At 54.9% G+C, this 26,913-nt stretch overlaps 2 protein-coding genes across 2 annotated transcripts; both read right to left on the bottom strand.

Annotated features, from left to right (window-relative positions):
* Positions 1-4,072: 4,072 nt before the first annotated feature.
* SOST (sclerostin) lies at positions 4,073-7,405 on the bottom strand. The gene is made up of 2 exons (XM_026512270.2): positions 7,186-7,405; positions 4,073-4,494 (listed from the first exon to the last, which is right to left on the bottom strand). The coding sequence occupies exons 1-2, from the start codon at positions 7,403-7,405 to the stop codon at positions 4,073-4,075; spliced, it is 642 nt and encodes a 213-aa protein (XP_026368055.1).
* Positions 7,406-14,492: 7,087 nt separating this feature from the next.
* DUSP3 (dual specificity phosphatase 3) lies at positions 14,493-26,462 on the bottom strand. The gene is made up of 3 exons (XM_026512717.4): positions 26,245-26,462; positions 23,460-23,686; positions 14,493-18,299 (listed from the first exon to the last, which is right to left on the bottom strand). The coding sequence occupies exons 1-3, from the start codon at positions 26,367-26,369 to the stop codon at positions 18,094-18,096; spliced, it is 558 nt and encodes a 185-aa protein (XP_026368502.1). The 5' UTR covers positions 26,370-26,462; the 3' UTR covers positions 14,493-18,093.
* Between the last annotated feature and the right edge of the window lie 451 nt (positions 26,463-26,913).

The following is a 26,913-nucleotide window of genomic DNA, read 5'->3' as shown; positions in this document are numbered from 1 at the left end:
GATGCACTCCAGGAACGTGGAGGTGGAGGGCTGGGGGGAGGGGGAGGCAGGAAAGTTTACGCAGGTCCCAGGGCTAGAACCAATGATCAGGAACGAGGGCAGGCCCGCGTCAGGGAACAGGTGGGAGGTGGGCGGGTGGCACCAGTCTCCAGCGGCAGTGACTCTGAGCTTGGTGTGTGAGCTCCCCCCGGCCCCCGCCCCAGCTGCCCAAGTCCTGCCTGCTCCAGGACGGGCAGTTGGTGTTTGGGTTCCTGTGGCTTCTTTGAATTTCTTTTGCTCTACCTCCTTGTGCAAAGATGGCCTGATTCAGACTTGGAGTGTAGATAGAGCCTGATGGAGTGTGTGTGTGTGTGTGTGTGTGTGTGTGTGTGTGAGAGAGAGAGAGAGAGAGAGAGAGCAAGAGAGAGACCTGTTTCCCGCTGCCCCTCTGTTTGTCTGACTCTCAAAACTATTAATACAAACCCCACGTCTGGCTGGGCCACCAGAACACGAGCTCCCCACAGCAGAAGGCCACCCCTCCCAGCCGAGCCTGTTGTCTGTTCCGTTTCTGATCGGCGCCAGGCTCATAGACCCCATGTAGGTAGAATATAACTTTCCATAAATAACCCCTAGGCCGACCTACAATTTAGGCTTTGGGTTTTTTTTCCCCTCGTGGTAATGGGATTATAGCCTGGGCTGACCCCTCCTGGGTCTCGGGGTCCCAGAAAGCAGACCCTAGGTGTACCTGGGGCTGGGCATTGCTTGGGATGTCCAGTCCCCCCCACACGCTGCCTGGCCCACGGTGAGGACTCAGTACGTGTTGAGGAATGTGGCGGCTGGAGTCTCACGCCCCCAGGCACGCAGCCCTGCACTTTCAGCCCCAGGGCCTTTGGCTGGGCCACGCCCCCTGCTGAGAACCCTGTGCCACCTTCTTCACCAGGCGAAAACTTCTAAGCAGCACCCACCTCTGTGAAACCTTCCCAAAGCCTCCCCCCACCCCGCCCCCATTCCCACCACAAAGTGAATTGCTCCCGTGCTTGATCCTGTAACACTCTGCAGTGTGGCCTGATGACTTGCCCATGTGCCCACCAGGTTCTGAGCAGGAACTGATTGAGCAGGCTCAATCGGGCCGTGGGCGAACATTTAACCCCTTGGTGCCCCACTTTCCTTAGATCCAAACACAAGCCTGACTCTAGAGCCCGTGTCCCCATCCACTGCACCCCACGGCCTCTGGGGGCTGGAGCGTGTATCCATTTCCTACCTGTTCTCATTCCCAGCTCTGAGACACTCTTCCTCGTGCGTGGATTCCCTGCAGGCTCTCGCTGGGGCGCCCTCGGGGAGGACAGCTATCAGAAACTTGCTGGTGATGATAAGGAATTTAGGAGGGTTCATTGGGAGTTAAAGTGATTAGTCGGCGGGGCTGGGGAGGGCTTTGGGGTGGGGTTACCCCCAGAGGGGCTGGACTGGATTCAAAGCTGGACTCATCTCTCCCTGTGGCGGCTGAAGAGTATTTCTTGCGGGTCAGCCAGTGTCCAGCGCTGTGAGACACCTTGATGAGACAAGACTGAGAGACGGACAAGACATTGTCCCTGCTTGTGATCTTACATTTTCACCAGGGAGGCATACAGGTCACGTTTGGAAAAACGCTTGACAGAGCTCCCCGGGAGCTGGAACTGAGTTGTACGTGGTTTGTGTCGGTCTCAGCCCTAAGCAGGGCTTGGCCAGGTGAGACACATGATCCATGAACCAATATTGAATGGAAGACCCAGAATCAGAAACCGAGGTCGTGGCACAGACAAAGGGCCTGGGGCATCTGAGGAGAGCTCAGCGGGGATGGCAACATCCCGGGAAGGTTCAGGCTCAGAGGTGACAAGGAACACGAACTCTAAAGTAAGAGCAGGAGTCGTTGGGGATGGTCTGTAGGCGTGGGGGTAAACTAAGGCAGGGACGCGTGTAGCAGTAGAACGTAGCCCCTTGGGAGTCAGGAAGGAAGTTTGGTAGAGCGGGGTGGGGGATGGGAATCAAGCAGGGGAAGGCCTCACATGTCAGGCTGAGAAGCTGGAGCTCAATTCTGGGCACAGAGGAGCTATGGAAGGATTGTGAGCCAGGGTGTGGTGCGATGAGAACGGTGTTTCTGGAACACGGTGTGGAGGGCAGGCTGCTTGAGGGAGACCAGGCTGAAGTTATGACAATGGCCGCGGTGAAGGAATGAGGTCTAGGTTTGGAAAGGAAGGGACAGACATGACTTTTCAAAGAGAGGACATAATTGCCACAAGGGCCACCGTGGCCCAGTCAAAGGTGCCTCCAAGGTTGAAGTCCTAGTGGCCAAGAGAAGGATGTGAACCTTGACGGAAATGACCGTGTGTGGTTGACAAAATGAGACCACATCTTCTCGGAAATGATTCATTGTCTTTATTAACAATGCCTCTGGATTCGGAAAGAACAGACTGGTATTTCATAAAGCAATATTAACATTGTCATTTCTCTACAAGAAAAACTTTTGCATAAATAACTTAAGTGAGAAAATAAATATGTAACTTAACTCTTTTTAAGACCCACGACTTTCATTCTTGTGGACAAATCCCACATGAAAGGATTGCAAACATGACCAGCCCGGCAGGCTTTCACATGGCATGTGCTTCTGTTTAAAAAAAAAAAAAAAAAGTTTCTTTTTTTCTTTCTTTTTTTTTTTTTTTTTTTTTTTTACAATTAAAAACTACACAGAAAGTAAGAGGTGTCTGGAAATGACTTTCAGAAAGCTTTTTGGACGGCAGCTAACTGGCTTTGCGGTTTTCTCGGCATATGTACAGCACTTGTAATCTTCCCCCAAGTGGTAGTATTTGAATGGAAGATGAGCAATCACAGGTAACAGCAGGAAGAAGCTGCTTTCTAGACAGAACCGTGTCTGTGAGTGGTAGGCCGGGGTGCCTCCAAAGGGACCTGCTGGTCTTTGAATGGGTGCTGGCTGCTGTCTTGGGGCTGCGAACCCAGAGTCCTGGGACCTTGAGCTTCTCTGCAGAGGGTGACTTTAAAATATAGCCATGGGGGGGGGGTGCTGTTCTTTCGCAATGGGGGTGATAGCTGTCCTCTCCCCTCCCCCACCCCTCTCCTCCCCGCCCTCACCCCCCAGCCTTGGGACCGGCTCCTTCTCTACCCCAATTGGTGGTATTGTTTCTGCCTCGGTTGAGGTGGAGGGGTCGAGGTCGGCAGACATCTGGGGGCCAGGCTGGAAAGAACTCAGCTTCTTCCAGGAGTTTGTCGGCCATAAAGAAGGCTCCCCCACCACACTTGTTTTTTTCATCCTTGGCTGTCAGATCAGAGGATTACAACTCCCAATTCTGGGCATGACCATGGCGGTAATCCAATCCAACCTCTCTCTCTCTCTCTCTCTCTCTCTCTCTCTCTCTCTCTCCTTTGCCCATTCAAAAGGCACCCAAGGCCTTGGAATCATGCGACAGTCGATTCCTCGAGATACAAATCCCAGCCCCTACCTTCATTTTCCAAAGAGGAAACTGAGGACAGACTCTGGACAGAAAGAGAAGAGTGTGGTCCCAGGTCATCCAGCAAGTTAGTGGCAGAGTCTGGACTGGGAACCCTATCTGCGGACCCCAGTCCTGTGTTCTTGGCACAACAAGGCACTAAAAAGGCTTTATGAGGGGCAGAGGAGTGGAGGAGGAATCTTATCGAACTTTCTTAACCAGTCCCCCGGCCTCTTCCATTCCCCACCGCTCCCTTAGAACCCCTGGGCGGGGAAATGCTGGCTTTTCTGCCTCCTCTGAAGTGGGACCAGCAAAGGTGGGCGGCCCCGGTGGGCGGGGCTGCGTGGCTCAGTGTGTGTGACTCTCAGCGCCCTCCCCTGCCCTGCGGGACCCCCTCGGACGCGGGGGAGTGGGGGGGAGGTTGGGCTCGGCTGGCACCCCGGGATCCGCAGGGCCTGGCTACCGCCTGCTGAAGCCCGGAAAGGTCTCAGCCCCCTGCCGCGGGTTGCAGACATTTACAATGAGATACAAACAATCAGACCGCGCGCAGAGGGCAGAAACGGGGGCGCCTGGGCCGGGGCGCTGGTGGGGGAGCGCGGCGCGGCGGGCGGCCTCTAATAGGCGTTCTCCAGCTCCGCCTGATTGGCTTTGGTGCCCCGGGCGCGGGGCCGCGGCTTTCGGCCCTTCTGCGGCCGCGCGGCCTCGGGCCCGAAGTCCTTGAGCTCGGACTGGTTGTGGAAGCGGGTGAGGCGTTTGCACTTGCACGAGGCCACCAGGCGCACCTTGCGCGCGCGCGGCGCCGCGCCCCCGGGGCACAGCAGCTGCACCCGCTGGGCGCGGTAGCGGTCGGGGATGCAGCGGAAGTCGGGCCCGCTCGGGCGCCACCACTTGCCGCGGCCGATGGCGTTGGGCAGCAGGCGCGCCGGGCCGCACTGGCCGGAGCACACCAGCTCGGTGACCGGCTTGGCGCTGCGGCAGGGCCCGTCCGTCACGTAGCGGGTGAAGTGCAGCTCGCGGCAGCTGTACTCGGACGCGTCTGCGGAGAGAGGGCGCGTGAGACCAGCCCGACTCCCTGCGGGCCACCAACCCGCGCCCCCGCCCCCCAGGGCTTTTCCAAACCTGCTGCCTTCCAGATGCGTTTCCCAGGGTCTCTATTCTGGGGCGGGTGGAAAGACCTCTGGCCCACCCTATCCCCCCGAAACCTTTGGAGCCAAGTGTCTGTTGCGGTTCAAAGACCAGCTCCGAAGCTGTGTGATGTTGGGCAAGTCATTTAACCTCTCTGCGCTTCCTGTCTGTAAAATGGGTTGTCCTAAGGAGTTAGTGAGTGACTCCATAGCATATATAAGGCAGGGGACACTGTGAGCACATAGTAAGAGCTGAAAGTATGGGCTGTTGTTATGTGTTCTTCTTCTTCTCCACGGGGGCCTTTTTCTCCGGATATAAGTCACATCTGTGTCACTGAGTGCCTGGTCTAGGCAGAGTTGGTACTAGCCACACCCTTCTCATGGCCTTGGCTTCTCCTAAGTTCTTTTTCCAGCCACTTGGGAGGGATGGCGAGGGGATGGAGAAAGGAGTTGGGGTTAATTGAAGGTAATAAATCAGAGCAGCTGCTGCGGAGGAGAGAGATGGAAGGGGAGGTGGGGAGGAGAAGTCATTAGACTTGAAAAGAGCCAAAGGCTGCTTGTCCAACCCCCTCATCATCACTGAGGACCAGGAGGCCTAGAGAGGAAAAAGCACTTGCCCAAAACGTAGAGCTGGGTGTCCTCACTCTGCTTTCCCCGGGGCCCCAGCACCTCTGGGTTCCCGTAACTGTGGAAGCTCTGTGCCTGAGCACCCACGTGGGAGGCTGGGCTGGGGGTGGGGGCGAAGGGCTACCTCTACTACAGTTACTTCCCTACCAGAGGGGACGGAGCTCTATCTGAAAACCTACGGGTTCAGCTGCTGCAAACACTTATTAAACACCTGCTATGTGCCAGGCACGCTGCTGGGCACCTCTCTTGCTTTGGGCCATTTTAATGGATCCTGGATGGTGACACGGGCTTGCTCCCGGGTTGGGGGGTGGGGATTGGGCCCTGAGGCCTGGCTCGGTCCCCTGAAGACACCTTGATCAACTCTCCTACTGTGGGCTTAGACAGGTGGGAGCTTTTTAAACAGCTGTTCCTCATGTGAGCACCTGTCTGTCACCCAAGGGTCTCATGGGGACAGTTCCCACGTGACACAAAGGGATGAAAAATAGTCCTGGGACCAAAAGCAGAGAGAGCAGAGAAGGCCAGGCCTCGACCCCCCAGGCCCCGGAGAATAAGCAGAGCAGGGGAAAGGTGGGTTTGCCTTCCTCCAGTGGCTGACCTTCTGGTTTCTGGGCTGACTTGGCATCCTCACCCCTGCAGGGGTAGTGTGTGGGGGCGGCCTGTTTGCCCAGGGAAGGAGGCTTTTTGGGCTTTCCAAGAATAGTGCCCCAGGTCAGGCACTTCCTGTACAGAGGGTGACTTCGTTTTCGGCTCACAGCTCCCTCGCTGGGGGTCTGTGGCCTCTCATGGGAGCCCAGGGAGGTGGATAGTTTGTACTTGGGTCCCGTAGAGCCCAGGAAGCAGTCCCTTGAGCTTAATCAACCTTGCCTGGGCCAGAGTGGTGGGGTGGTGTGCTCCTGCCCTCCCTTTTTGAAGACTTGAGGCCCCCGGCCTCCTGTGGGGTTGCCCCCTTTGCAGAGCCCCACATTCCCAGCTGGTTGTGGGGCAGGGAGGGTTGGGACGACGGGGCCTGGCCGTGGACTCCTCTCCCACCCGGACAATGACTGGAGGGCAGCTGAGGCCCTCCCTCTGAAGTGTCATTCCGGCCCCGCCCCCAGCCGGTCTTGCCAGCTGCATGGCCAGCTGTGCACACCGCCCCCTAGGCTTCTCTGCGCAGACCTGACCGGGGGCCCAGCTGTGCCCTTCATGAGGGCCCTTGCCTTGTCATGAGGGTCAGGCTCCCTCCCTAGTAATAAGGCAAGGCTGGGTCTGGGGTGGGGACCTGGTGCCAGATGGGGCCACCTGCATCCACTCCCTGCACAGAGGACGCTACCTCCCCTCCAGGGCCTGGACCCAAGCTGCAAGCCAGGTCAGAGGCTAAAACCCTGCCTACCACTTCTGTTCCTTCAAGGGCCAGCTCAGGGGGCAGACTCGGGGCAGCGGGAGTGTCCTCTCCCCACCGCTTTCTGGGGATTTGCGCCCCCCCCACACCCCCATTAGACTGGGGTCAAGTCTCAGCTCTTCTACTCCCTACCAAGTTACTCAGTGTCTGGGGATTTCCTCACTTTCCAACTGGGAATGTACCTCTGGGGCTCCCCTGCGGTGGGTCCCCAGGGTATGGGTTCAGGTACCCCGGGGGGAGAGCATCTGCCTCCAGCAGGTGCTCACAGATGGAAGTCTCCCTTGCCTGGTCCCCTGTCCAGGGTGCCAGCTGCCACACCTGTCTCCTGTATTCTCAGGCGGGGATTCTTGAAAACCGTCTCAGAGTTGGATTCTCACCACCTCAGCCTCTTTCCCGCCCCAGGCTCCTGCTGCCAGAGCCCCCCCCCCCACCTCACCACCACCCCCTGCTGGAACGCCAAGGCTCTTCTGACTTGCCACCCTCCCCCCCGCCTCCAGGCAAGGCTGTCCCTCCGTTAGCGTCTACCCAGTCTTCAAAACCTCCCAGAGAGAACACTCCCAGGCCCCTCGTGCGAGAATTGCTCTCCTCTACCCCATACCTTTGGTCTCGAAGGGATGGTGAGGGGGCCTCCCTCCGTTCTCCGCCCGGTTCATAGTCTTGTTGTTCTCCAGCTCTGGCGGAGGCTCGGGGTACTCGCCCAGCTCCGGGATGACTTCTGTGGCATCGTTCTTGAAGGCCTGCCACCCCTGGCCCTCCACCACACGGAAGGCCGTGTGCACCAGCAGGCAGACGAGACACAGAGCGAGAGAGAGCTGCATGGTGCCAGCCGGAGGAGGGCACTCAGCCTCCAGTAGCACAGGCTCCGCTCCCCAGCCTGGGACACGTTTGCCTTTTTAAAGCCCCCTCTGCCTGGTGCTAACCAATGAGGACAGGCTGGGGCAGGGCTGGGCCCACGTCTCCCTCAGGCCAGGGGGAGGGAACGGGGTGTGCTCACAGCAAGCCCTCCCCAAAGACTTCTCAGGCACAGCCAACTCCCAAATTGCTGCTCCCAGGTGACCTAGAGAGAGGGGGCGTGTGAGGCAAGCCTGCCCTCCTGCACCTCCCACGGGCAGCCGGCTGTGGTTTTCAGATATCGAAATGAGCTCCAGCTCGTAATCTTCGCCTCTTGGGCCCCTTGGGCTTTCTCAAAAACAAATTGTGGACCAGCTTCACAAAGAAAAGGACGGCTCTGAGCCCTCCACAGGGCTGAGCCCAGCCGAGTCCCTTTCTGAGGCCAAGTTCATTTGTTACCCCACCCACAAATGGCCCAAGGGCTCTCTCTTTGGCCCCCACAGACAGAGGCAGAAGGGTGCTCTTTAAGAGATCTCATTGGTCCCAATTCCATGAGGCTAAGCATCGATTATCCTGACCAAGAAAGCCCCTTGTTGGCACCCTCTGGAAGGCAAGAGGGAGAACTGGAAGGCCACGGGGAGGGCGTCTGCTTACACGCGGAGGCGGGGATTCTGGGTACCAGGCCAGGACGAGCGAATCAATGGGCACTGGTGATGGAGCCCCAGGAGGAAATCTTGGGGCTTCTGCACACAGTGACAGGCACTCCTTGGCCAAGACGCTCACTGCCGCCTGCAGACCCATGTGCCAAAGGCACCTATTTCCCTGGCCAGGCTGCGGTAGGAATGGAGAGCACAAAATCCCTTTTCTTAGTAAAAGCCAAGGCCAGCATTTTTAGTGCTGACATCCTCTTCTTCTCCTTTTTCTTTTTTTGGGGGGGGGGGGAGTTTGTTGTTGTTGGGTTTTTGTTTTTGTTTTGTCTCCCAAACCAATACATTTTTCAAAAAGAGCTCTGAGTCCTAGATGGAAAAGCTCATTGGGCATGCTACGGGGTACATTCCATGAAGCCATCCCAGGTCCAGCTAGCCACAAAGAAGCCAAAAAGGATTGCTACCTTAGCCCTGGAGCAGAATGAGGGGCCTGGGAGGGGTAGAGGTGCCAGGAGAAGGTTCACACCTGAGGTGCAGGAAAAGAAAGGAGAGCCAGCGGAAGCTTTCACTGCAGGGGAAGGAGGTGGCACAACCGGCTCCTGGCCCTGAAGGAGGCTGGGAAGAGGGCTGTGGCCCAGGTCCCCCTGGTATTCTCACTGGGCAATGAATCAGCACACCCCACCTGCAGAGCCTCTAGGAGGCCTTTGCCACCTGCCTTGACTTGTAAACCGTTGTGTCCATCTGCAGCCGTCTGTCCCTCCTTTCCACCATCCATCACTCCACACATGAATGCAGCTGCTCTGACAGTTTTACAAGCCAGACAGAAGCCCCTGCAGGAAGGGCCCTCTCTGATACCTGCTTCCTAAGTCAGCTTCCTTCGGGGCAGGCGAAAACAGCTGTGGCCATTGTTGGAGGTGATCTATCTCTCCCAACAGAGCCCATGGGTGTTGTGAGAAGCTGGCCCTCTGCGCCCCCTCCCTCTGTCTCTGACCCTCCAGCCTCCTTTTCCCTTGCTCTGGAATGTGGACCATTAACCCGATCGTGGCCAGACAACTGCCTTCTTGCCCTGGATTTGGGAAAGGGCAGTTCCGAGGCCCGGGATCCTTGAGCGGGCGCGATCCGGGCGCTGAAGCCCCACCTGCTGGTGGGAGCTACAGACCCATCTGCGCGCGCGGGAGTCCGTGGGACCCATCCTCGGAGCGCTGCTGCCACCTGCTGGAGAGAGAAGGAAGAGCCAGCGGCTGCCGGACGGCGAAGGGTTTTATTTCATTTCATTGTTTTATTTGAAACCGAAGTCATTGTTAAAAGAAAAAAGGGAAGAATCCAGTGGATTTGAACCTATGAAGTGTGTCCATCCTTTTTAATTATTCTCCAAGGTATAACCGTCCTCTTCCCAGAACGGCTCACAGAGAAGCTGCTATGATACCATCTGCTTTTTCACTTCATGCTTCGAGCTTTATATTTACTCTGTTCCAGAGCTTGTCTGTTCAGAGTTAAACCCCCAGGGTTTTAGCTGACTTCTGTTGCAGGTCCTTTCCGTTATTTCCAGTGCTCCCCTATCCCCAGCAGGGATGCTATGAACTTCCTTGTACGAAGTAATTTTTTGAGTTAAACTTTTTGAAATCATTGTAAATTCACATGTACTTGTAAAGAATAAACCAAGGGACATTCCATGTACCCTTTGTCCAGTTTCTTTCAATGATAACATCTTGTAAAACTATAGTACAATATAACCAGGATATTGACATTGATACAACCCACCGATCTGATTCAGATTTCCCCAGGTTTACTTGTATTCATGCGCACATGCACACGTGTGTGTGTGTGTGTGTGTGTGTGTCGGTCTATGTCACTTTATCACATGTGTAAGTTCCAGGATCCATCACAGCCAAGATAAAGAACAACTCTGTGACCACAAAGATCCCTCTTGCTGCCTTTTGATAATGACACCTACCTTCTTCCCAAGCCCCCGTCTTCTCCCCTACCCCTCGGTACCACTGATCTGTCATTTCAGAAGAGTCACATAAATGGAATCAAATAGTATGTAACCTCTTAGGACTGGCTTTTCTCGCCCCACGTGATTCCCTGGAGACTCATCCTGGATGTTACCCGTATCAACGATTTGTTCCTTTTTACTGCTGGATAATATGCCACAAAATAATTTAAAAAAAACCCAACACTTTAGGGTTATTTCCAGAAGCAAACACTGGGTCTGGGAGGGTGAACAGTTGGCTGTGCGTTGCAGGGTTGCTCTCCAGAAAGCTCAGCCAGGTCCCCGGTCCCACCAGTGACGTACAGGTAGACGTGTGCGTGAGTCGCCTAGGGCTGCCGAAACCAAGCTCCCCAAACTGGGTGGCTGGAACGACAGAAACGCTTCGTCTCATAGTTCTGGAGGCTGGAACTGTGAGAGCAGAGTGTTGGCAAGGCTGGTTCCTTGTGAGGGCTTCTGAGGGGAGTCCGTTTCGTGCCTCTGCCCAATCGTCGGCATTCCTTGACTTATAGAAGCTTCCCCCCCCCCATCTCTGCTGTCATCTTCATTCACATGGCATTCTCCCTGTGTGTTTGTCTATGCCCTCGTTTCCCCTTTGTTATAAGGACATCAGTCATTTTCAATTAGGGCCCATTCTAATGACCTCATCTTCTCTATTTACATCTGCTACAACCCTACGTCCAAATAAGGTCACATTCTGATGAAGTTAGGAGTTAGGATCCAAGATACGAGTTTTGGAGGGTACAGTCACAGCACACCCCTCCACGAGGTTGCCAACCCTGGGTGTGGGCTGGAAATCTCTAAATTGCATTTAATAATTTGACAGTTGTACCTCAGTTTCTAGCAGGGCTTTTTTTCCTACGTGGTGACTTGCTGTTTCTCATTTCTACCAAGCTGCCTGTTCGTATGTCCACTCGCCCAACACTTAATGAAGTAAGGCCCCCCTGCCAGGAGCTGCGAACTGATCCGCGCTCCCCCTCCCGGAGCTCCTGTACCAGGGAAGAAAACAGTTCTTCAGCAAAGAAAGTGGTTAGTGCCACTGAGGAAAGGTTCAGAGGCATTTTTTTTTAAGGGACAAAGTATTATGAGCCTTCAGAGAGGAGAACAGTCTCTTCTGCCCGGTGTGGGTCTGGGTCCTCACAGGAAGACGTGGTATTTGGAGCGCACTCTGAAGGACAGGCCGAGTTTGGAAAGGAAGTTATGCTCCTTTGAATCCTCGGGATTACAGAATCTTTGATCTGAAAGAAGCCTCCAAAGGCATCTAACTCTACTTGCTTCTCAAGCCCACCTGTCTGTAATTCATGGGAACTGAGGGTTCTCCTTATGGGCTGCATTTTTACAGACTTTGCTCCCACAGGTCGGAGTAAAAGGAGTATCTGGATTTGGAGGGCGATCTGTTTATAGGCAGTTGTCTGCAATAAGGGACGTCCAAATCACCCTTTTTTAAGATGTTATGTATTTATTTGACAGAGAGCGTGCGCGAGCCAGTGCACAAGGTGGGGGCAGAGGGAGAGGGAGAAGCAGGCTCCCCTCGGAGCAGAGAGCCTGGTGTGGGGCTCGATCTCCGGACCCCCTGGGATCATCACCTGAGCACCTGAGCAGAAGGCAGATGCCTTCTGAGCCACCCAGGCGCCACCCAGGCGCCCCAAATCAGCCTGCCTTTATTCACAGTTGAGAGCCTGTGCCCTGGAGAGCATTAGGGTCTTAGCACAGGTGGAAAATGGAACTCTCCCACTTGCTCATTCAGCAGCTGCTAAGGGACAAAGAGGAGGGGAGTCGCAAGGAGCACTGTCACTCGCACACCCCCAGCCCCTCTTAGAATGGGCTAATGGTTCCCCCAGCCCTAGCTGGATGGAGTTTCCATGTCCCTGCTGGTAACCAGGCCCTTCGAGGCGGGCCCAGCTCATCCACAACTGCCCTCCAAACCACCACCCTGTGCCTGGAGGACGCCTGTCTGCAAACCCTTAAAGAAAAAAGGATTCGTGAGACTTGTTAAAAATGGTAAAGACGACTTTGCTCAAGGGGGTCCTCTGGGGATAGATACAGGAACCCCTGCTCGGGGCTCTTGCAGTGGTGGAGAGAGACAGGGTTCAGCTCCGAACACAACACAGAAAAGTGGGAATCTATAGCCCAGGAGCAGGGTGGGGTCAGTGGATGGAAAATCACTAAGAGGAAGCAGGGAAGGAAGGGGGGGATTCTGGCTAAACCAACCTAACCTGATCCCTGCTGAAGGCAGCCCGGGAGATCAGACTTCACTTGCCGGACAGTGGCGGGTGAAGAACCCAATTAGATATTGAGGGGGGTCAGATGGGGAGGTTGGGGGGATTCTGGCTAAAGTGGGACAATAGGGAGACAAACATGGTCTACATTTTAGTGTAGACTTCCAAAACGCAATCTCTGTGCACTTAAACTTCTTATAAATGGGTCATCAATTCAGAAGGCCATGGCTCGGAGACTTCTAAAAATCAAGTTTGGGCATGCCACCCCCGTAAAGTTATCTTTTTTTTTTTTTTAAGTCATCTCTACACCCCAGCATGGGGCTCAAACTCACAACCAAGAGATCAAGAGTTGCACACTCCCGCTGAGCCAACCAGGCAACCCCCCATAAAATCACACAAGCATGCAGAGAACAAGCCTCCCTGGCTTTGAGTATTGGGATGTGCTTGACACTATGCCATCACAACCGAGACAGAAGTTAACAGGATATTAAGCAGATAAACTGCAACTGTCATTCATAAGTCTCATTTCAACATTCTGTGCTCACGGAAGCCGCCTGGACCTTTAAAATTAGAGTATACAGAAATCACAGCACGCCATACGCAAGAGAATGCCAGGTAGCTAGTCAAGTGCATGGTGCTCTAAGAAACAACTGTCCGTTAAGCACAAAAGCAAAGTGCAGAACGTTTTCCATGGAGATCTCTATATGCACACATACACGTATGTGTACTTACATATGCATGGGATTTTTCTTTTCTTTTTTTTTAAGATTTTATTTGTCAGAGAAACAGAGAGAGAACACAAGCAGGGGGAGCGGCAGGCAGAGGGAGAAGCAGGGTCCCCGCTGAGCAGGGAGCCCTATAAGGGGTTCGATCCCAGGGTCCTGGGATCATGACCTGAGCTGAAGGCAGATGCTTAACCAACTGAGCCACCCAGGTGCCCCTAGGAGGATAACCTTCTTAGCAGTGGCTTCCTCTGAGAAGACGGATTAAAAGTTTGGGGTAGGAGACTGACTTTTTGTGATAAGCCTTCTGTATTGTTTGAATTTATATTATGTACAGGTAGTATTACCTTTTTAATTAAAAGGCTCTTTAAAAAACACTTTTTTTTTTAAAGATTTTATTTATTTATTCAACAGGATAGAGACAGCCAGCGAGAGAGGGAACACAAGCAGGGGGAGTGGGAGAGGAAGAAGCAGGCTCATAGCGGAGCAGCCTGATGTGGGGCTCGATCTCATAACGCCGGGATCACACCCTGAGCCGAAGGCAGACGCTTAACCGCTGTGCCACCCAGGCGCCCCCAAAAAGCACTTTTTACCAGTTTCATATATTGGTGTTCTGCCTTAAAATTCTATGTAAAAACATACAGATTATATTGCCAAAGAGGCTGGACAAATAATGAGTTAGTCTAGCTGCTTCTGCTATGGGGAACTGGAGAAGAAAGACGGGTTTATTTATTTTTATTATTTATTTTTTTTAAACATTTCGTTTATTTGAGAAAGAGTGAGAGAGCACATGAGCTGGGGAGCGGGGAGGGGGCAGAAGGAGAAGCAGAGTCCCCGCTGAGCAGGGAGCCTGATGTGGGACTCGATCCCAGGACCCCGAGATCATGACCTGAGCCGAAGGCAGACGCTTCACCAACTGAGCCACCCCAGGTGCTCCAGAAAGAGGTTTTTTTCTGTCAGGAAAAAAAAGGCACCCAACTCTCTTGAGTTTTTTTATTCAGAGAAAAAAAGCCCATGCTTACCATAAGAGAGATGAATGCTGATGGAGGAGTTTAAGGCATCGGGGGGCAGGGCTATGTTTTGGGGCTGTCCATTTGCAGGACCATTCAAACCCTAAAATGCCACCTAATCATCTTCACGGGAGGCCACCTTGAGACTGTCACCCCCAGTCTCTTACTTTCTTAGGAACATAGACCCACCTCCCTTATTTAGGATGGGCCTTTCTATGCAAGAATATTCCAGTCAATTATCCCTCAAAAAAGCTGCATTTTTTTAAGAAATCAAATAAATAAAAAGATTATTCCTATCACGGGAAATTTCTAGTACCACCAAGAGGTTTAATCGACATGTGCTGTATAAATATAATCATCATGGGACTGAGAATGAGTTCGGGAGGGCTAACTTTTAGATGAGGCTAACTTCTGACAGTTAGAAAAAAGCAAACATAAGAGCATCCAAGAAAATCAGCGGTGATGAGGAGGACAAAAAAGACGGTCTCTGTGTAACATAAGACATTTATTTTGGTTACAGTTAGTGTTTTAACACTGACTTGCGATACAACAGACGTTAAACTTACTTTCCTTCAAAACCAATTTAATACCTTCCCCTTTTCTGTCCAGGACACTCACACTTTCACAATCAAATTACCCTGAAAGCTGACAGGAGATAAATTAAGCTTCCACCCGCTCTGCTCTCGCACCCAGAGAGGGCCTCTACTTCCAATCAGGATTCAGTCTTGACTTGGTTAAGACCAACCCTGCTGGCTCATCAGTGGTTCCTGACACCGGTTTTATGACAGAAAATGTCCTGCGAGGAAAGCGCCTATCTTCCTGTTATAAGATCAGTGCTTATTAGGATTAAAACATTAGCATCTTAACATTAACTTGTGACACAAAAGGCACCAACATTCCCTTCCAAACCATCCATCACCATGGGTGGAACACAGCGCCACCTGCTGGCCATCATATTATTACATACCCTATAATTTCCAGGTGGGGATTCTCAAGAGAACCCTACAGTGTCAGAGCCAAAGGGACCTTAGCGGGTCTTCTAGATGAGTCCCCATGTTTGAGAGATGTGGTTTCTGCTCTCCAGATAACTCAGAGTGGCAGGGAAGCAGACCAGCCTGTGGGAAGTGTACTGCTTTTAGATTTGAGAAGAAAACCATCTGGGGCTCTAATTTGACCAAGGTGGGGGTCTGCTCGTCAGAGAAAGGGATCAGGGCAGGGGGGAGGGTAAAGGCACCCTGAGTTCCTATTCCATCACTTCCCAGGGGTAGAAAGCTGTCCAGAAACAGCTTCCACTGGCAGCTGGGTACGTGCTGGCTCTTACACAATAGAATTTTACTTTACCCAAAAATTAGGAGCGAAATCTCATGAAGTAGAGATAGGGCTTCTGGGACTAAAGACTCCCAAGAAATCCCCAGTTATCAGCATAAAAGTAGCCCCCAAGTAAAGGCAGTCATTCTCCCAGTGGCTTTTTCTCCCTCATGCCCCCACGAAAAGGCCTTCAAGAGGTCCTTAATTAGCCTGAGTAGCTGTGGCTGTCCTATGGGGTGACCCCGGCCTACGGGTGGGAGCAAGAGCCCTAGCCCCAGTCCAAGGGCCTCTTCCAGAAGTACAGCAGAAAGCTCCAACTTAGGGATGCTACATGCTTCCTGGAGGAAGAGCCACACATTCTAGCCGCATCGGGGGACCCACGCTTTTTGCTTCCTTCTCCTGGAGTGGGGATGGGTTTGTATCAACTCCCTTCAACCCTCTTCCAGACACCACCCCCCCCCCCCGCCGTGGCACCCCTTGACCAGTTGTACCCCCGTCCACAAAACTAACTGGCTCTTGTGCACACGGCCTGGGTCAAAGGCATATGCAGCGCACCCGGACATTCCCAGGGGGCTCTTTTTTGACGAGGAGCATAGTATGGGACAAAGGATTCAGCTTCAGGGAGCAGCACACCTGAAATCTTGCCTCGGCTCTCCCTTAGAGCCGGGACAGCCCGGGTGCCATGCCCTCCATCAGCCCAAACCCCAGTTCCTGTCCCTTGAAAGGTCACAATACCTGAATGAGCTCTACCAACTTGAGAGGGTTATTGGAAGGATCAAGTCAGATTAAGTGGGACGGTTCTCTGGAAACTGTGAGGTGAGGTACACGGGTTAGAGGACGACCATTTCACTGAGCTGGGTCTATGTGGGCAGTCCGGGATCTGGAAAAGACGACAGCTCCTACTTAGTTCAGGGTGGCTGTGGTCACAGAGGAAAGGGACCGTCCAGGCCCCGCACTGCTGGCCCTGTGGCAGGAGAGGCCATGACACCCAGGAGTGAGGCCCTGCGGCACCCTGCTTCTCCCCATCTAGCCGGACGCCCCCTGGTCAACTCTGAAAAAGGCACAGTCCCCACCTCGACAGGTTAAGACTGCCTGAATTTCCATTTAAAACTGAATTTTAAAGACTCGACAAAAGCCTTGGTTTTTCACTGCTGCTAAGGCTCCTTTTGCAAATCCTTGCAAGTGATTCTACCACAAATACAGGTTTCTGGGAGCTTGATACACCCGCCAGAACACCACCCTGCATGTATCTGGGGCTCAAAAAAATTAAAAAAATAAAAAATAAAAAAAAATAAAAATAAAAACAAAAAACAAAAACGTTCACTTCCGCAAACTTTTCTAGACCTCTGCGAGCCAGGAGCTGGGGGGTAGGGCTGAGGACTACGTCTCTGCTGCTAGGGAACCTGAGCCACTTTCCACAGCGACAATCATCTGAAGCCCTAAAAAGACGGTGTTCAAAAACAAAACTCCATATTCTGACAACTGTGCGCACACGCGTGAGCGTGAGCGCTAGTGCATTCTGATGTCATCCTTAAATTAGTCCTAAAAAAATGGTGGTTCCGGTTTGTTTGCTCTCCCACCAGGAAAGTCTCCATTTGGACGCTCCGCTGTGCTTCATTTGGGCCTGAGTCATTTTTGCTCCCAGGGCTCCAGGATCTTTCTTGGCACCACAGGGCCCTAAGAACTACCTAGAAGTGGGCAGGGCCCGCTCCTCCGTCCTCTGGCTGTGTTTCTGAGACACACACCCCCCCTCCACACCCACACACCCACCCTGTAATTGGCCAACTTCCTCCTTCTGTCCTTGGAATAGCAACCGAGACAAAAAGCAGCTAGCAGGAGTGGCTTGAGCTCGCCAACGCTATAATTCAGGACAAAACCTTTGTAATTCTTCAAATGGTGGGGTTTTTAAATAGGCTGGGACTTCAACACTCTGTTTTCTAAAAAAATAAAATAAAATAAAATAAAATAAAATAAAATAAAATAAAATAAAATAAAATAAAACCAAACCATGTTCAAGGCATCGCTCTTCTAACAATCCACGAGACTGAGAGCAGTCCAAGGGAAACATTCCATAGCAGCGGATTCCGAATGCAAGCCCTCCGAAGAGTCGCAGTTTAGAAACTATGGACTTACGGGAGTCCCACGGCCTCTTTGTTTGGGTATCTTTAATCCTACTGAAATACTTAAAATGCAGTCTCTTCATAGGAATCTCCACCCCCTAACGACTGCCGGCCATGGGGCCAGCTTCAGGCCTCACACTGCACGTCTGCCTACAGCAAGGAGTGGGCAGCTGGCGGGGGAGGGGGGGAACGACAGGCATGGTGGGGGGAGAGAGGCCTGCGTTTGCATAGTTCCCTTACAGGTGCTGAGGTCCCCACTCAGAAGAGGACCCAGGGGTGGGTGGGAGGGAGCGGGGGAAGTCAGGAGGGGCCCCTGGGGGCATCTCGAGCCTTACACTCCCTCAGACCTCCTGCCTCGGGTCATCAAGGAGAAGCATGCATGTCACAGGCCGTCCCCCTCTGTGCCCCAACCTCGGGGAGAGGACATCATAAACGGCAGGCACAAGGACACACCAGGGAGCGACAATGCCTTCCTTAGCAAGCTTCTTTATATGCTCCCCAGGGGGAAAGTGGCCCAGGGCTGTGTTGGGACAGACTTGTGGGCAAGTGCCTGGTGATGCTGGGAGCAGGGTACACTGTGTTTCCTAAACATGGCGGCTTGGGACCCCTCGACCAGGGCCTCCCCTGTCTGCCTCTAGAGAAGAGGCAGCGGGACTGCCCTAGAGTTTCAACTTCCCCTCCTTGACTAGTTTGTCATTGAGCTGGCAGAGTTGGGCCAGGAAACCGTCGTTGGGGCCGATCTCACGGTTCTGCCTCACGACGCTCAGGGCAGACTTGACATCCATCTTCTGACGCATCATGAGGTAGGCGATAACTAGGGTGGGGGAGCGGCTGTAACCTTCCCGGCAGTGGACGAGGACCTGGCCTGAAAAAGAAATGGGGGCATATGAGCCGGCACTGGGGCCGTCCACACACGGCCTGACTCGAGTCAGAACTCTTCCCGGGAAGCGCCAACGGAAAGTACAACAAGACGCCATTGTGCGCCCACCCGCATGGAAAAAGACGGAAAACACAGAGCGTCAGTGAGGGTGTGGGGAAGCAGGACTGCCGTCTGCGGCTGTGCGGGGCGGGGGGGACGTACATTAGGCGGTCACTCTGGCCAACTGGGGGGGGCAGGAGGTACTCAAGTGGAACCCATGCAACCCCCACGGCCCAGCGGGGCGGTGCACACGTGACCACAAAAGACACGCGCCAGAATGTTCAGGGGGCGGCCCTGTTCTTCACGGCCCCGGCGGGCAGCTCCCAAAGGCCCATCGACGGCAGATACATAACGAGGAGGGGCGCCTGGGTGGCTCAGTCGGTGAAGCGGCTGCCTTCAGCTCAGGTTCCGATCCCGGGGTCCTGGGATCGAGCCCCGCCTCGGGCTCCCTGCTCAGCGGGGAGTCTCTGTGTCTCCCTCTGCTCCTACCCCTGCTCGTGCTCTCTCTCTCCCTCCCCCCCCAGCAAATAATTCAATAAAATCTTAAAAAAAAAAAAGAAAGAAAGAAATCACAGAGATGACCCAAATGTCCGCCAGCAGGTGAAGGGACAAACTGAGACACATCGGCACGAAGGTCAGCATTAAACGGGAAAGAGCTCCGGCCACGTGCAGCCACACGGACGGCACACACAGCAGCCACCCTGAGACGGGCCGGGCCCAGAAAGCGAATTTATACGGAAGTGTACAAAATGTCCACTCATGTCTGGTGACAGAAAGCAGAGCAGCGGCTGCCGAGGGATGGAAGACGGAGGGGGCGGAGGGGACAGGTCACAGAGGCGCCTGAGGAAACGCCGGGGTGCGGGGCGCCGGGCGTGCTCACTACCGCGCTTGCGGTGATGGTTTCACGGGCATACACACAGGTCAAAACGTCCAATTGCAGGCTTTCCATACGTGTGATGTGTTGAATGTCAATTAGACCTCAACAAAGCAGTTTAAAACAATTAAAGGAACGTGCACGTCAAATACAAACACAGGGACAGAAAATCAAAACGCACAAACACACGCTCTCACGGCCCCCCCACGGCCCATGAGGCCCTACGCAATCCAGCCCCCCCTTCTGACGTCATCTCCTCCTTTCCCTCTGTCCCTCCATGCCAGCTGGCCTCTCAGCCTACAAACCTCTTTCCCTAGGTGTCTGCTCCCCCACCCGTCCTCTCTAAAGCCACAACCCCCCCCAACTCCCAGCCCTTCTCCTTTTCCTCCCTGCTTTAGTGTCCCCCCCCCCACACACACACACAGGCCAGAAATCTTTTTCACTTGTTGGCTGTCACCTTCGCCTGAAATGGGGAAGCTCCACAAGGCAGGGGTGTCCGTCTGTTTCGCTCCCCGCTGCATCCCCCGCATTTGGTGAAAGAAAGCATCACAAGTCCCAGCACATTGCATTTCCACTGGGGGGGTCCCCGGGAGCCGCAAGCCTTGGCTTCTCTCTGCCACCACCCCCTCCCACCACAGTGTTAGTTCAGGTCCCCATCACCCTCATCTCTGCCACCTCCACACCTCCAAACCAAGCTCTCGCTCTACCCTCACCACCACCAATCCACACTCCACCCAGCGGCCGGAAGGGGCTTCCTAAAATTCCAGTGCAACCTGTCACCCTTTGCAGGGCTTCTAGTCTCCAAAGTGTGGCTGACAAGGCCAAGTGCACGCGGCCTTGATACCTCCCCATGGTCCTCCCCACGCCTGTGCCTCTGCACACGTCATTCCCTCTGCCTGGAACATAGTCTCTCTCTTGGCCACCTGGCAAGCTCCTACTCATCCCTTAAAACCCAAGTTCAAGTATTTCCTTTGTCAGCACAGGGATTTAGAACCAAAATCTTTGGGGCTCCTGGACGGCTCAGTTGGTTGAGCATCTGACTCTTGATTTCAGTTCATGTCATGGTCTGAGGGCATGAGATCAAGCCCTGCACTGAGCCTCCCCTCTCCACCCCTCCTGGGGGGGGGGAGCACATGTGCACACACAGTCTCTCTCTCTCTCAAATAAATAAATACATCTTTTTCTGAGAAAGAGAGAGAGAGCACATGTGTGCGTTTGCAAGCCAGGGACAGGGGCTGGGAGGTGGGGGGCAGAAGAGCCAGAGGCAGGGTTCGATCTCCCAAACCTGATCTTATGACCTGAGCCGAAACCAAGAGAAGGACACTCAACGATTGAGCCACCCAGGCGCCCCGATAAATAAATCTTAAAAAATAAAAAAGAACCAAAACCTTTGAAGTCATAGGAACGTGGGTTTAAATTTTAATTTGCTGGTTGTGATGGTTTCCTGAGTCAACTTGCCCTGTCTACGATGCCCCGTTGCTTGGTCAAACACTAGTCTACGAGGTATTCCGCGGCTGTAATTAACACCAACTATCAGTTGACCTTCAGGAAAGGAGACTGCCCTTGATCATGTGGATGGCCTCATCCAATCAGTTAAAGATCTTCAGAGCAAACGGTGAGGTTCGCTGGAGAAGAAATTCTGCCTCAAGGCTGTAATAAAGAAAGCCCGGTCCGAGTTTCCAGCCTGCCAGTCTGCCCTACACATTTCAGATCTGCCAGATCCTACAATCGCGTGAGCCAATTCCTTAAAATAAATAGTATCTACTTATTCTCCTGGGCCTGTTTTGGGGGCCAGTACACGGCTAATGAACCCTATGACGCACCTAACCCCCCATGCCTCGAGTTCCTTATCTGTGTTAACAGTACCCACTGCACAGTGTGGTTAGGGGACTGAAGCAAACATCACAGAAAGCCCTTAGGCCAGTGGCTGGCATGTGCAAGCACTCGATCGCTAACTCCCAGCCAGCGACAGGAGTCGTCTGGTGGCACCCAGTACCTTCTACGACAGCGGCCCGGCTCCATGTCACTGCTGGCCACACACAGGTCTACCCTCCTCCGCCAGACGGTGCGTCCCTTAAGGGCAAGGACTGTGGGGTATTGATTTTTGGATGCCCTACTACCTCTAGCATGCACTTGGTGCTCAATAAATGTTTGCTGACTAGCCAAGTGAATGGTTATCCACCAGTGCCTCTATCCTGCCATTATTTTGAAGGAAATCTGCTGGCCCAGAGTCAGAGTCTCTTCTGTTCCCATCACCCTACCCCCAAAACATGACTCTATTGTCCCCAAGCCTCCCAAGCAGGAAGGGGGAGTCTGCCACTCTCCTGCCCGGTCCCTCTCTAGCCAGTACACCCAAAGGATGCAGAGTGGGGCTCTCCCCGCCCAGGCCCCGGCAAGGGGACCCTCTGCAGAGCCACTGCCTCACGACCTGGAACATTCTCAGCAGCCCCCGACTCACAGAGTTGATGGGGAAGGGGAAGGTTCGACTCCCATCCTTCCAGGCCCCACCCAGATGCCACCTGCTCCATAAAAGCCTCCCTTGATCAACTTCCTGACAGGAAGCGACTGCTTCCTCCTCTGAGCACGCCTGGCTCTTCCCCCTTCTCCAAAGTGATGGGCGCCTGGCTCCCCCGAGCCCTGCACTCTGTGGGAGGCCAGTGTGTCTCTGTTGACTCACTCGGCCAGTCAATCCAATCCTAGAAGCCTTTACACTTGGCATGAGAGCCCACGGAATTCATTTCTGTCACTCACTCGGGAATTATTTGCAGCGTGTCTGCTATGTGCCCAATGCTACGTCACGTGTGGGGGAGACGCACGGGACACAGTGGACCCGGCCTGAGGGCAGGCTTCATGGAAGAGAGCACACTCGGCCCAGTGCTAAAGCACAAAGTGGAGTTTGCCAGAAGACAAGGTAGGGAGAGGCAGAGAGAACTTTCCAGACTGACAGCCCATGGTGCCTCCTGCAAAGGCAGGAGGTCACAAGAGTCGAGGTCTGTTCCTAGTGGTATGGAAAGGGGAAACAAAGTCAGAAAGCTCTAAGTTCCCTGAGTGGATGACCAATCCATATACAAGAAGCAAAATTCACCCCCTTAACTGGGCCCCTCGCTCCCATCTACACAGGACCTCAGTACAGCCGGAACGGAGTGGGTGACAGAGACCGTGAAGGACCACGAAGGGCCTGACAGTAAAGTCTGCAGGCTCCCCCGGTGATAAAACGTCCCTCCTGAGCCCCAGACACGCGATAACCAGGGTCTAGAACACACTGCTCACTGGAAATCACTTCCAGGGGGAGGCCGCTGGGCACGAGAAGCAGAGACGGGCTAGAAGCAGGGGGACAAGGCTGATGGCACCTTCACAGGGCTCACCTCCCCTGAGAAGGCTCGGGGTGGGGGAGGGAGAGGCCGGGGGAGGCAGCTTGAAGGTAAAGGCAGTTGCTGAGAGAAACGAGCTAAATGCAGACAGGGCAGGTGGCCCGACCTGTTCCACTGATGTCTGCCCTGTGCCTTCCAGGGCTTCCCCTGGGGGCGGCCTGCCTGACTGCTGGTGCCTCAGCAGCTCTCCTTCAGCCTTAGATTTGGGAGCTGCAGGAAGCATTTAGAAAGTGGCTGGACGATGTGGCCTGGGGGCCATAGCTTGCTGAGCACCAGCCTAAGCCAGTCATGGCTGCCCCATTCCCCCGGCTGGACATTCGTGTAAGCCAACTCCAGCCAGAGATGTGAGGGGAACCCCACTGAGGGGTTTTTCTGTGGACCCTTCTACTTGCTCTTTAAAAAGAGGAAGAGACATGAGGAAGAGACGGCTGCCGGGTCTTTTGCTGTACGTTGTCCTGCCGGGATGTGGTGACTGGGTCTGCCACCGCCATCTTGGGGCCACTAGGGGAGAGCCCGAAGGGTGGAAGGAGGGGTGGGGGGAAGCACCTCGTCCTGATGCTGCCACTGATCCACCGGCCCTAGAGCTCCTTCCCCTCAGCACTTCTTATCACGGATAAATCGTTATTGCTGAAGCTACTGGAACTGGGGGCATGGCAGGGAGTGGCTAGAAATGACCTCTCAGCCAACGTCCACTCAAACACAAGAACCCCAAGGCTGCCACTGTGAGAAAGGTCTGTACATCTTGTGTTAACGTGGGGCTTCTTGACAGGTTCCGAGACGAAGCCGGTTGTGGGCCTGTTTTCTAGAAAAACGTCCGATCAAAGCTGCCTCGCCTTGTTTCCTGGACCACAGGTGCCTTACCGTTCTTTTGAGCCAAGGCCTGGTCGATGAAGTCTGCAGCCCTTTCAAAGTAGGCGCTGAGGTTGAACTCCTGTGTGTCGTTGGCCTTGATGCCCAGGTAGGTGATGCCGGAGCCCTTGTAGAAGTTGGCGTTGGTGTTGACGTGCATGAAGGACCTGCCCTCAGCAGCATTCAGCACGTGAGTGATGCCTAGTTTCTGCAGCTTGGGGATGTCTTGAGCCACAGACCTGGACAGGAGACAACAGCAGGAGATGATTCACTGACCAACTGGCAGCCCCAAGGGGGAGGAAGATGGAGAAGATTCTAAGTCTCCTGGCAAAACGAGGAACCTTCCACGCTTGGCCCCTGCCAGCTTCCCCTCATCTTTGACTCACCTCCCTCCCTCCAGCCATATCTCATTACCAGCAGCTTCCCCAAATAGCCGGGGCGGTTTCAGGCCCGTGTTGTTCCCTCTCTCTGGAATGCCCTTCTCGAGCTTCTCCATGGACACACACCCTCTCATTTTTCACCACCCTCTGCAGTATGTCCCGATCTCCCCTCCATCCCATCTGGCATCACGCTCCCGAGCCTCTGGTGGGGGTACAGCCTCGTGGCTCAAAATGGGCTCTACAGCCAGACTGCCTGGGTCTGAATCCAGCCCTCAGACTTACCCGCCAGGTGACCTTGAGCAAGCCACTTCACCTCCTGGCGACTCAGTTTCCCTGGCAAAGGGGGATGATGCCCCCTGGGGAGGCTGTGTTGAATGAGCTGTCCTCGGACAGAGCCCGACCCTGTGGTCCGTGCTCTTCTAACGCCTGACGGTGCTTATCTGTTCTGAGGGGCAAGCTGTGGGCTCCTCGACGGAGTAACCCGCTCTGCCCCCCGGCACCTGTGACCACACCCGGCACGTAGCTGAACGACTACGTAGTGAATCAGTGGAAAACAATGAGATCAGCACATCCGAGGCAGCCTCCTTCCTTGGATTAGAAAGTACGGCAGCCCCTCCAGTCCCCCGGAGGCACCCTTTCCGCCACAGAGCACTAGCCACGTCTCCGAAGCTCTCCTGGGTGAGTGAGCACTTGGGGACCGAGTGGCGCCAACAGAACCCTGGGGGTTATAAAACATTTGATCTGAATAGTCAAAGGGCTCCTTTATTTCGTCTCCCAACAACACCCCAATTCAGACAGCAGTGTATACTTTACAAAATGCCTTCTCCGACACGACCTCGTCTGCCAGTCACAGCAGCCGTGAAGAAGCAAGGCCTGGGCTTAAGCTCCGGCCCAACAGGACGGCAGAAGGATGTGCCACGGGCTCCCGCAGACGGCGTGGTGGCCGAGCGGGGAGGAGGCCTGACGCCAGCCCTGTTCTGTCTCCCCCTCACTCGGCACCATATCCTGAGTTCTAGAAGATGAGGCTCCTACAGGCTCCTCTCTGCTGTGTGAGCCGTACGGTTCAGGGGCTTCCAATGGGCAGGAAGCAATAGGCGCTCTCTGCTGAGTGCTCCCCCCCGCCCCCCCGGCCGAGTCAAGGCCAGATTCGTTAATTGGGCAGGGGATGTGTTTTTCTACAGTGGCCTTCAGCACTGGCCACGCTGGCAGCCACCTCACAACCTCAGCTTCCACGCGGGAAGTAGGGGCAGCTGAATGTGCCAAACTGTCCGAGAGAGGAGGGTCCCCTGAGGGTGCTATAAGGCCACTTGCTGCTCGGGTGTCTGGACAGGACACTAGCCTCAGAACTTTGCAATTCCCTGAGCCCTCTGGCTGAGGCTCTGGGACCGTCTTAGCTGTCCCTGCTCACGACGCTGCCCATGGCTGCAAAACAGGGGTTGATTACAAGTAACTCTGAAGGTGAGCTCCCATTCACTTCCTTGTCCATTACGAATTCAACATTTAGCAAATCTACCATTACCATCACCATCACTATGAATGCGCACAGTGCGTGCTCCATATGCTGAATGAATGGATGCAGTGGATGAGACCCTCCCCCAAGAAGGTTGGGCGGGGACCTTCTGCATCCCTTTTAGCCTCGCGATGACTCCCGCTTTTGTGGCAGCCCGCAACAGGGTAAGCAGCAGGCTCTAGTACAGGACAGGGGACACAGACATGAACAAGTCATTGACCCTGTCCTCACAGTCCCTCAACCATTCTGGGCCACCATTTCCTCCTGGGTAAAAGGAGGGAAGGGAGTTAGTTCTGGGTTTCCAACACGCAGACCCTGGCCCATAGAGCTTAGGGCGTTGGCAAATCAAACCCTATCTGGAAGGCAGGAGAAGGAGCGAGGAAACCTCAGCCCAGCTCTCCGGATCCCTCATTTGGAGTATTTCGATTCCTTCATCTGGCCTGCCCAGCCGGGAAAGTTCCACGCCCGATCTGTGACGTCAGCCAGTTGCCATGGCAGCGAAGGCAGACATTCCGCGGTGACCTCACTGCAGAACCAGGCAGCTGTCACATGACGCGCGGGCTGGAGACCGGCCGGGTGACAGAGGGCCACCTGTTAAGTGATCACGGTAGCCCGACCCCGCCCAAAGCCGAGCCCCTAGCGGGTGGCGGCTTCGAGCCGGACGCGGGGCCGGCTGAGCGCCCCGGGATCCTGGCCCCCCGCGAGGGGGAGGACCACGCGGGGCCGGGGCGGGGTCTAGCCCCTCCGCTCCCCACCCCCCCCCGCGCGGGGGCGGGCGGCGACTCCAGCCCCTGCCCGGCCCCCGCTCTGCTCCCGGAGGGCGACCACGCCCCGCACCCCCCCCCGCACGCCCGCGACGCCCCCAACCCGGCTTTCGGGTGGGCGGGGCGCCCCAGCGGCGACTCACGCGTTGCCCACGTAGATCCTGGGGGTGACCTCGTTGCAGGGCTGGCTCGGCAGGCTGTAGCAGCCGCTGCCGTCCGACAGCAGGTCGTTGAGATCCTGCACCGAGAGCTCGAACGGGCCCGACATGGCGGCGGCCGGGCCCTGCACGCCGGGGCAGCAGCCTGCGAGGGGAGAGCCGCCGGGTCAGCTGGGCGGGGGCTCCCGAGCCGGGACCCGCCCCGTCCCGCCCCGGAGGCGGGCCCGCCGGGCGCGGGAAAAGGCGGAGCGCGGACCGTCGGCGCGCTCAGCTCCCCGCAGGAAGGCGCGCCGCCGGGGGCCGCGCGGACGCTCCGGGGGCCCCGGGCTTGTCCCCCTCGGCGGAGATGACGTCAGCCGGGAGTTTCGGGGGTCCTCGGCCCACTCCCAGCTGAGGCCTTTTCTGCATCATTATAAACGGGGAAGTGCAGTAACTTCATTGGATTAAACGCAGAGCGCAATAAATGTTCCCGCTGAACGGAGTACCAGGTGTCGCTTAGTTTTTGCAGGATTACCGGGACACCCGATTCCGCCTGTGAGCTGATCTGCCTGCTGCGGAGCAGCGGCATTGACATCACCCGGGAGCTGGTCGGAAATGCAAAATCTCCGTCCCAGCCCTGCTGAATGAGAATGTGCATTTTACAGCCCCCCCCCC

This window comes from Ursus arctos, unplaced genomic scaffold (genome assembly GCF_023065955.2).
Source record: "Ursus arctos isolate Adak ecotype North America unplaced genomic scaffold, UrsArc2.0 scaffold_24, whole genome shotgun sequence".
Taxonomy (NCBI): domain Eukaryota; kingdom Metazoa; phylum Chordata; class Mammalia; order Carnivora; family Ursidae; genus Ursus; species Ursus arctos.
The sequence above is the reverse complement of the archived record's forward strand: the minus strand, read 5'-3'. Positions and strand labels throughout refer to the sequence as shown.

Bases quoted from the DNA above. Each gene is read 5' to 3' on its own strand.
- DUSP3 (XM_026512717.4), bottom strand. From the start codon at position 26,369: ATGTCGGGCCCGTTCGAGCTCTCGGTGCAGGATCTCAACGACCTGCTG. The intron at 23,687-26,244 runs GTGAGTCGCCGC...TCTCCTGTCCAG, and splicing joins AGGATCTACGTGGGCAACGC to GTCTGTGGCTCAAGACATCC. The intron at 18,300-23,459 runs GTAAGGCACCTG...TTTCTTTTTCAG, and splicing joins GGCCTTGGCTCAAAAGAACG to GCCAGGTCCTCGTCCACTGC.
- SOST (XM_026512270.2), bottom strand. From the start codon at position 7,405: ATGCAGCTCTCTCTCGCTCTGTGTCTCGTCTGCCTGCTGGTGCACACG. The intron at 4,495-7,185 runs GTATGGGGTAGA...CTCTCTCCGCAG, and splicing joins CCATCCCTTCGAGACCAAAG to ACGCGTCCGAGTACAGCTGC.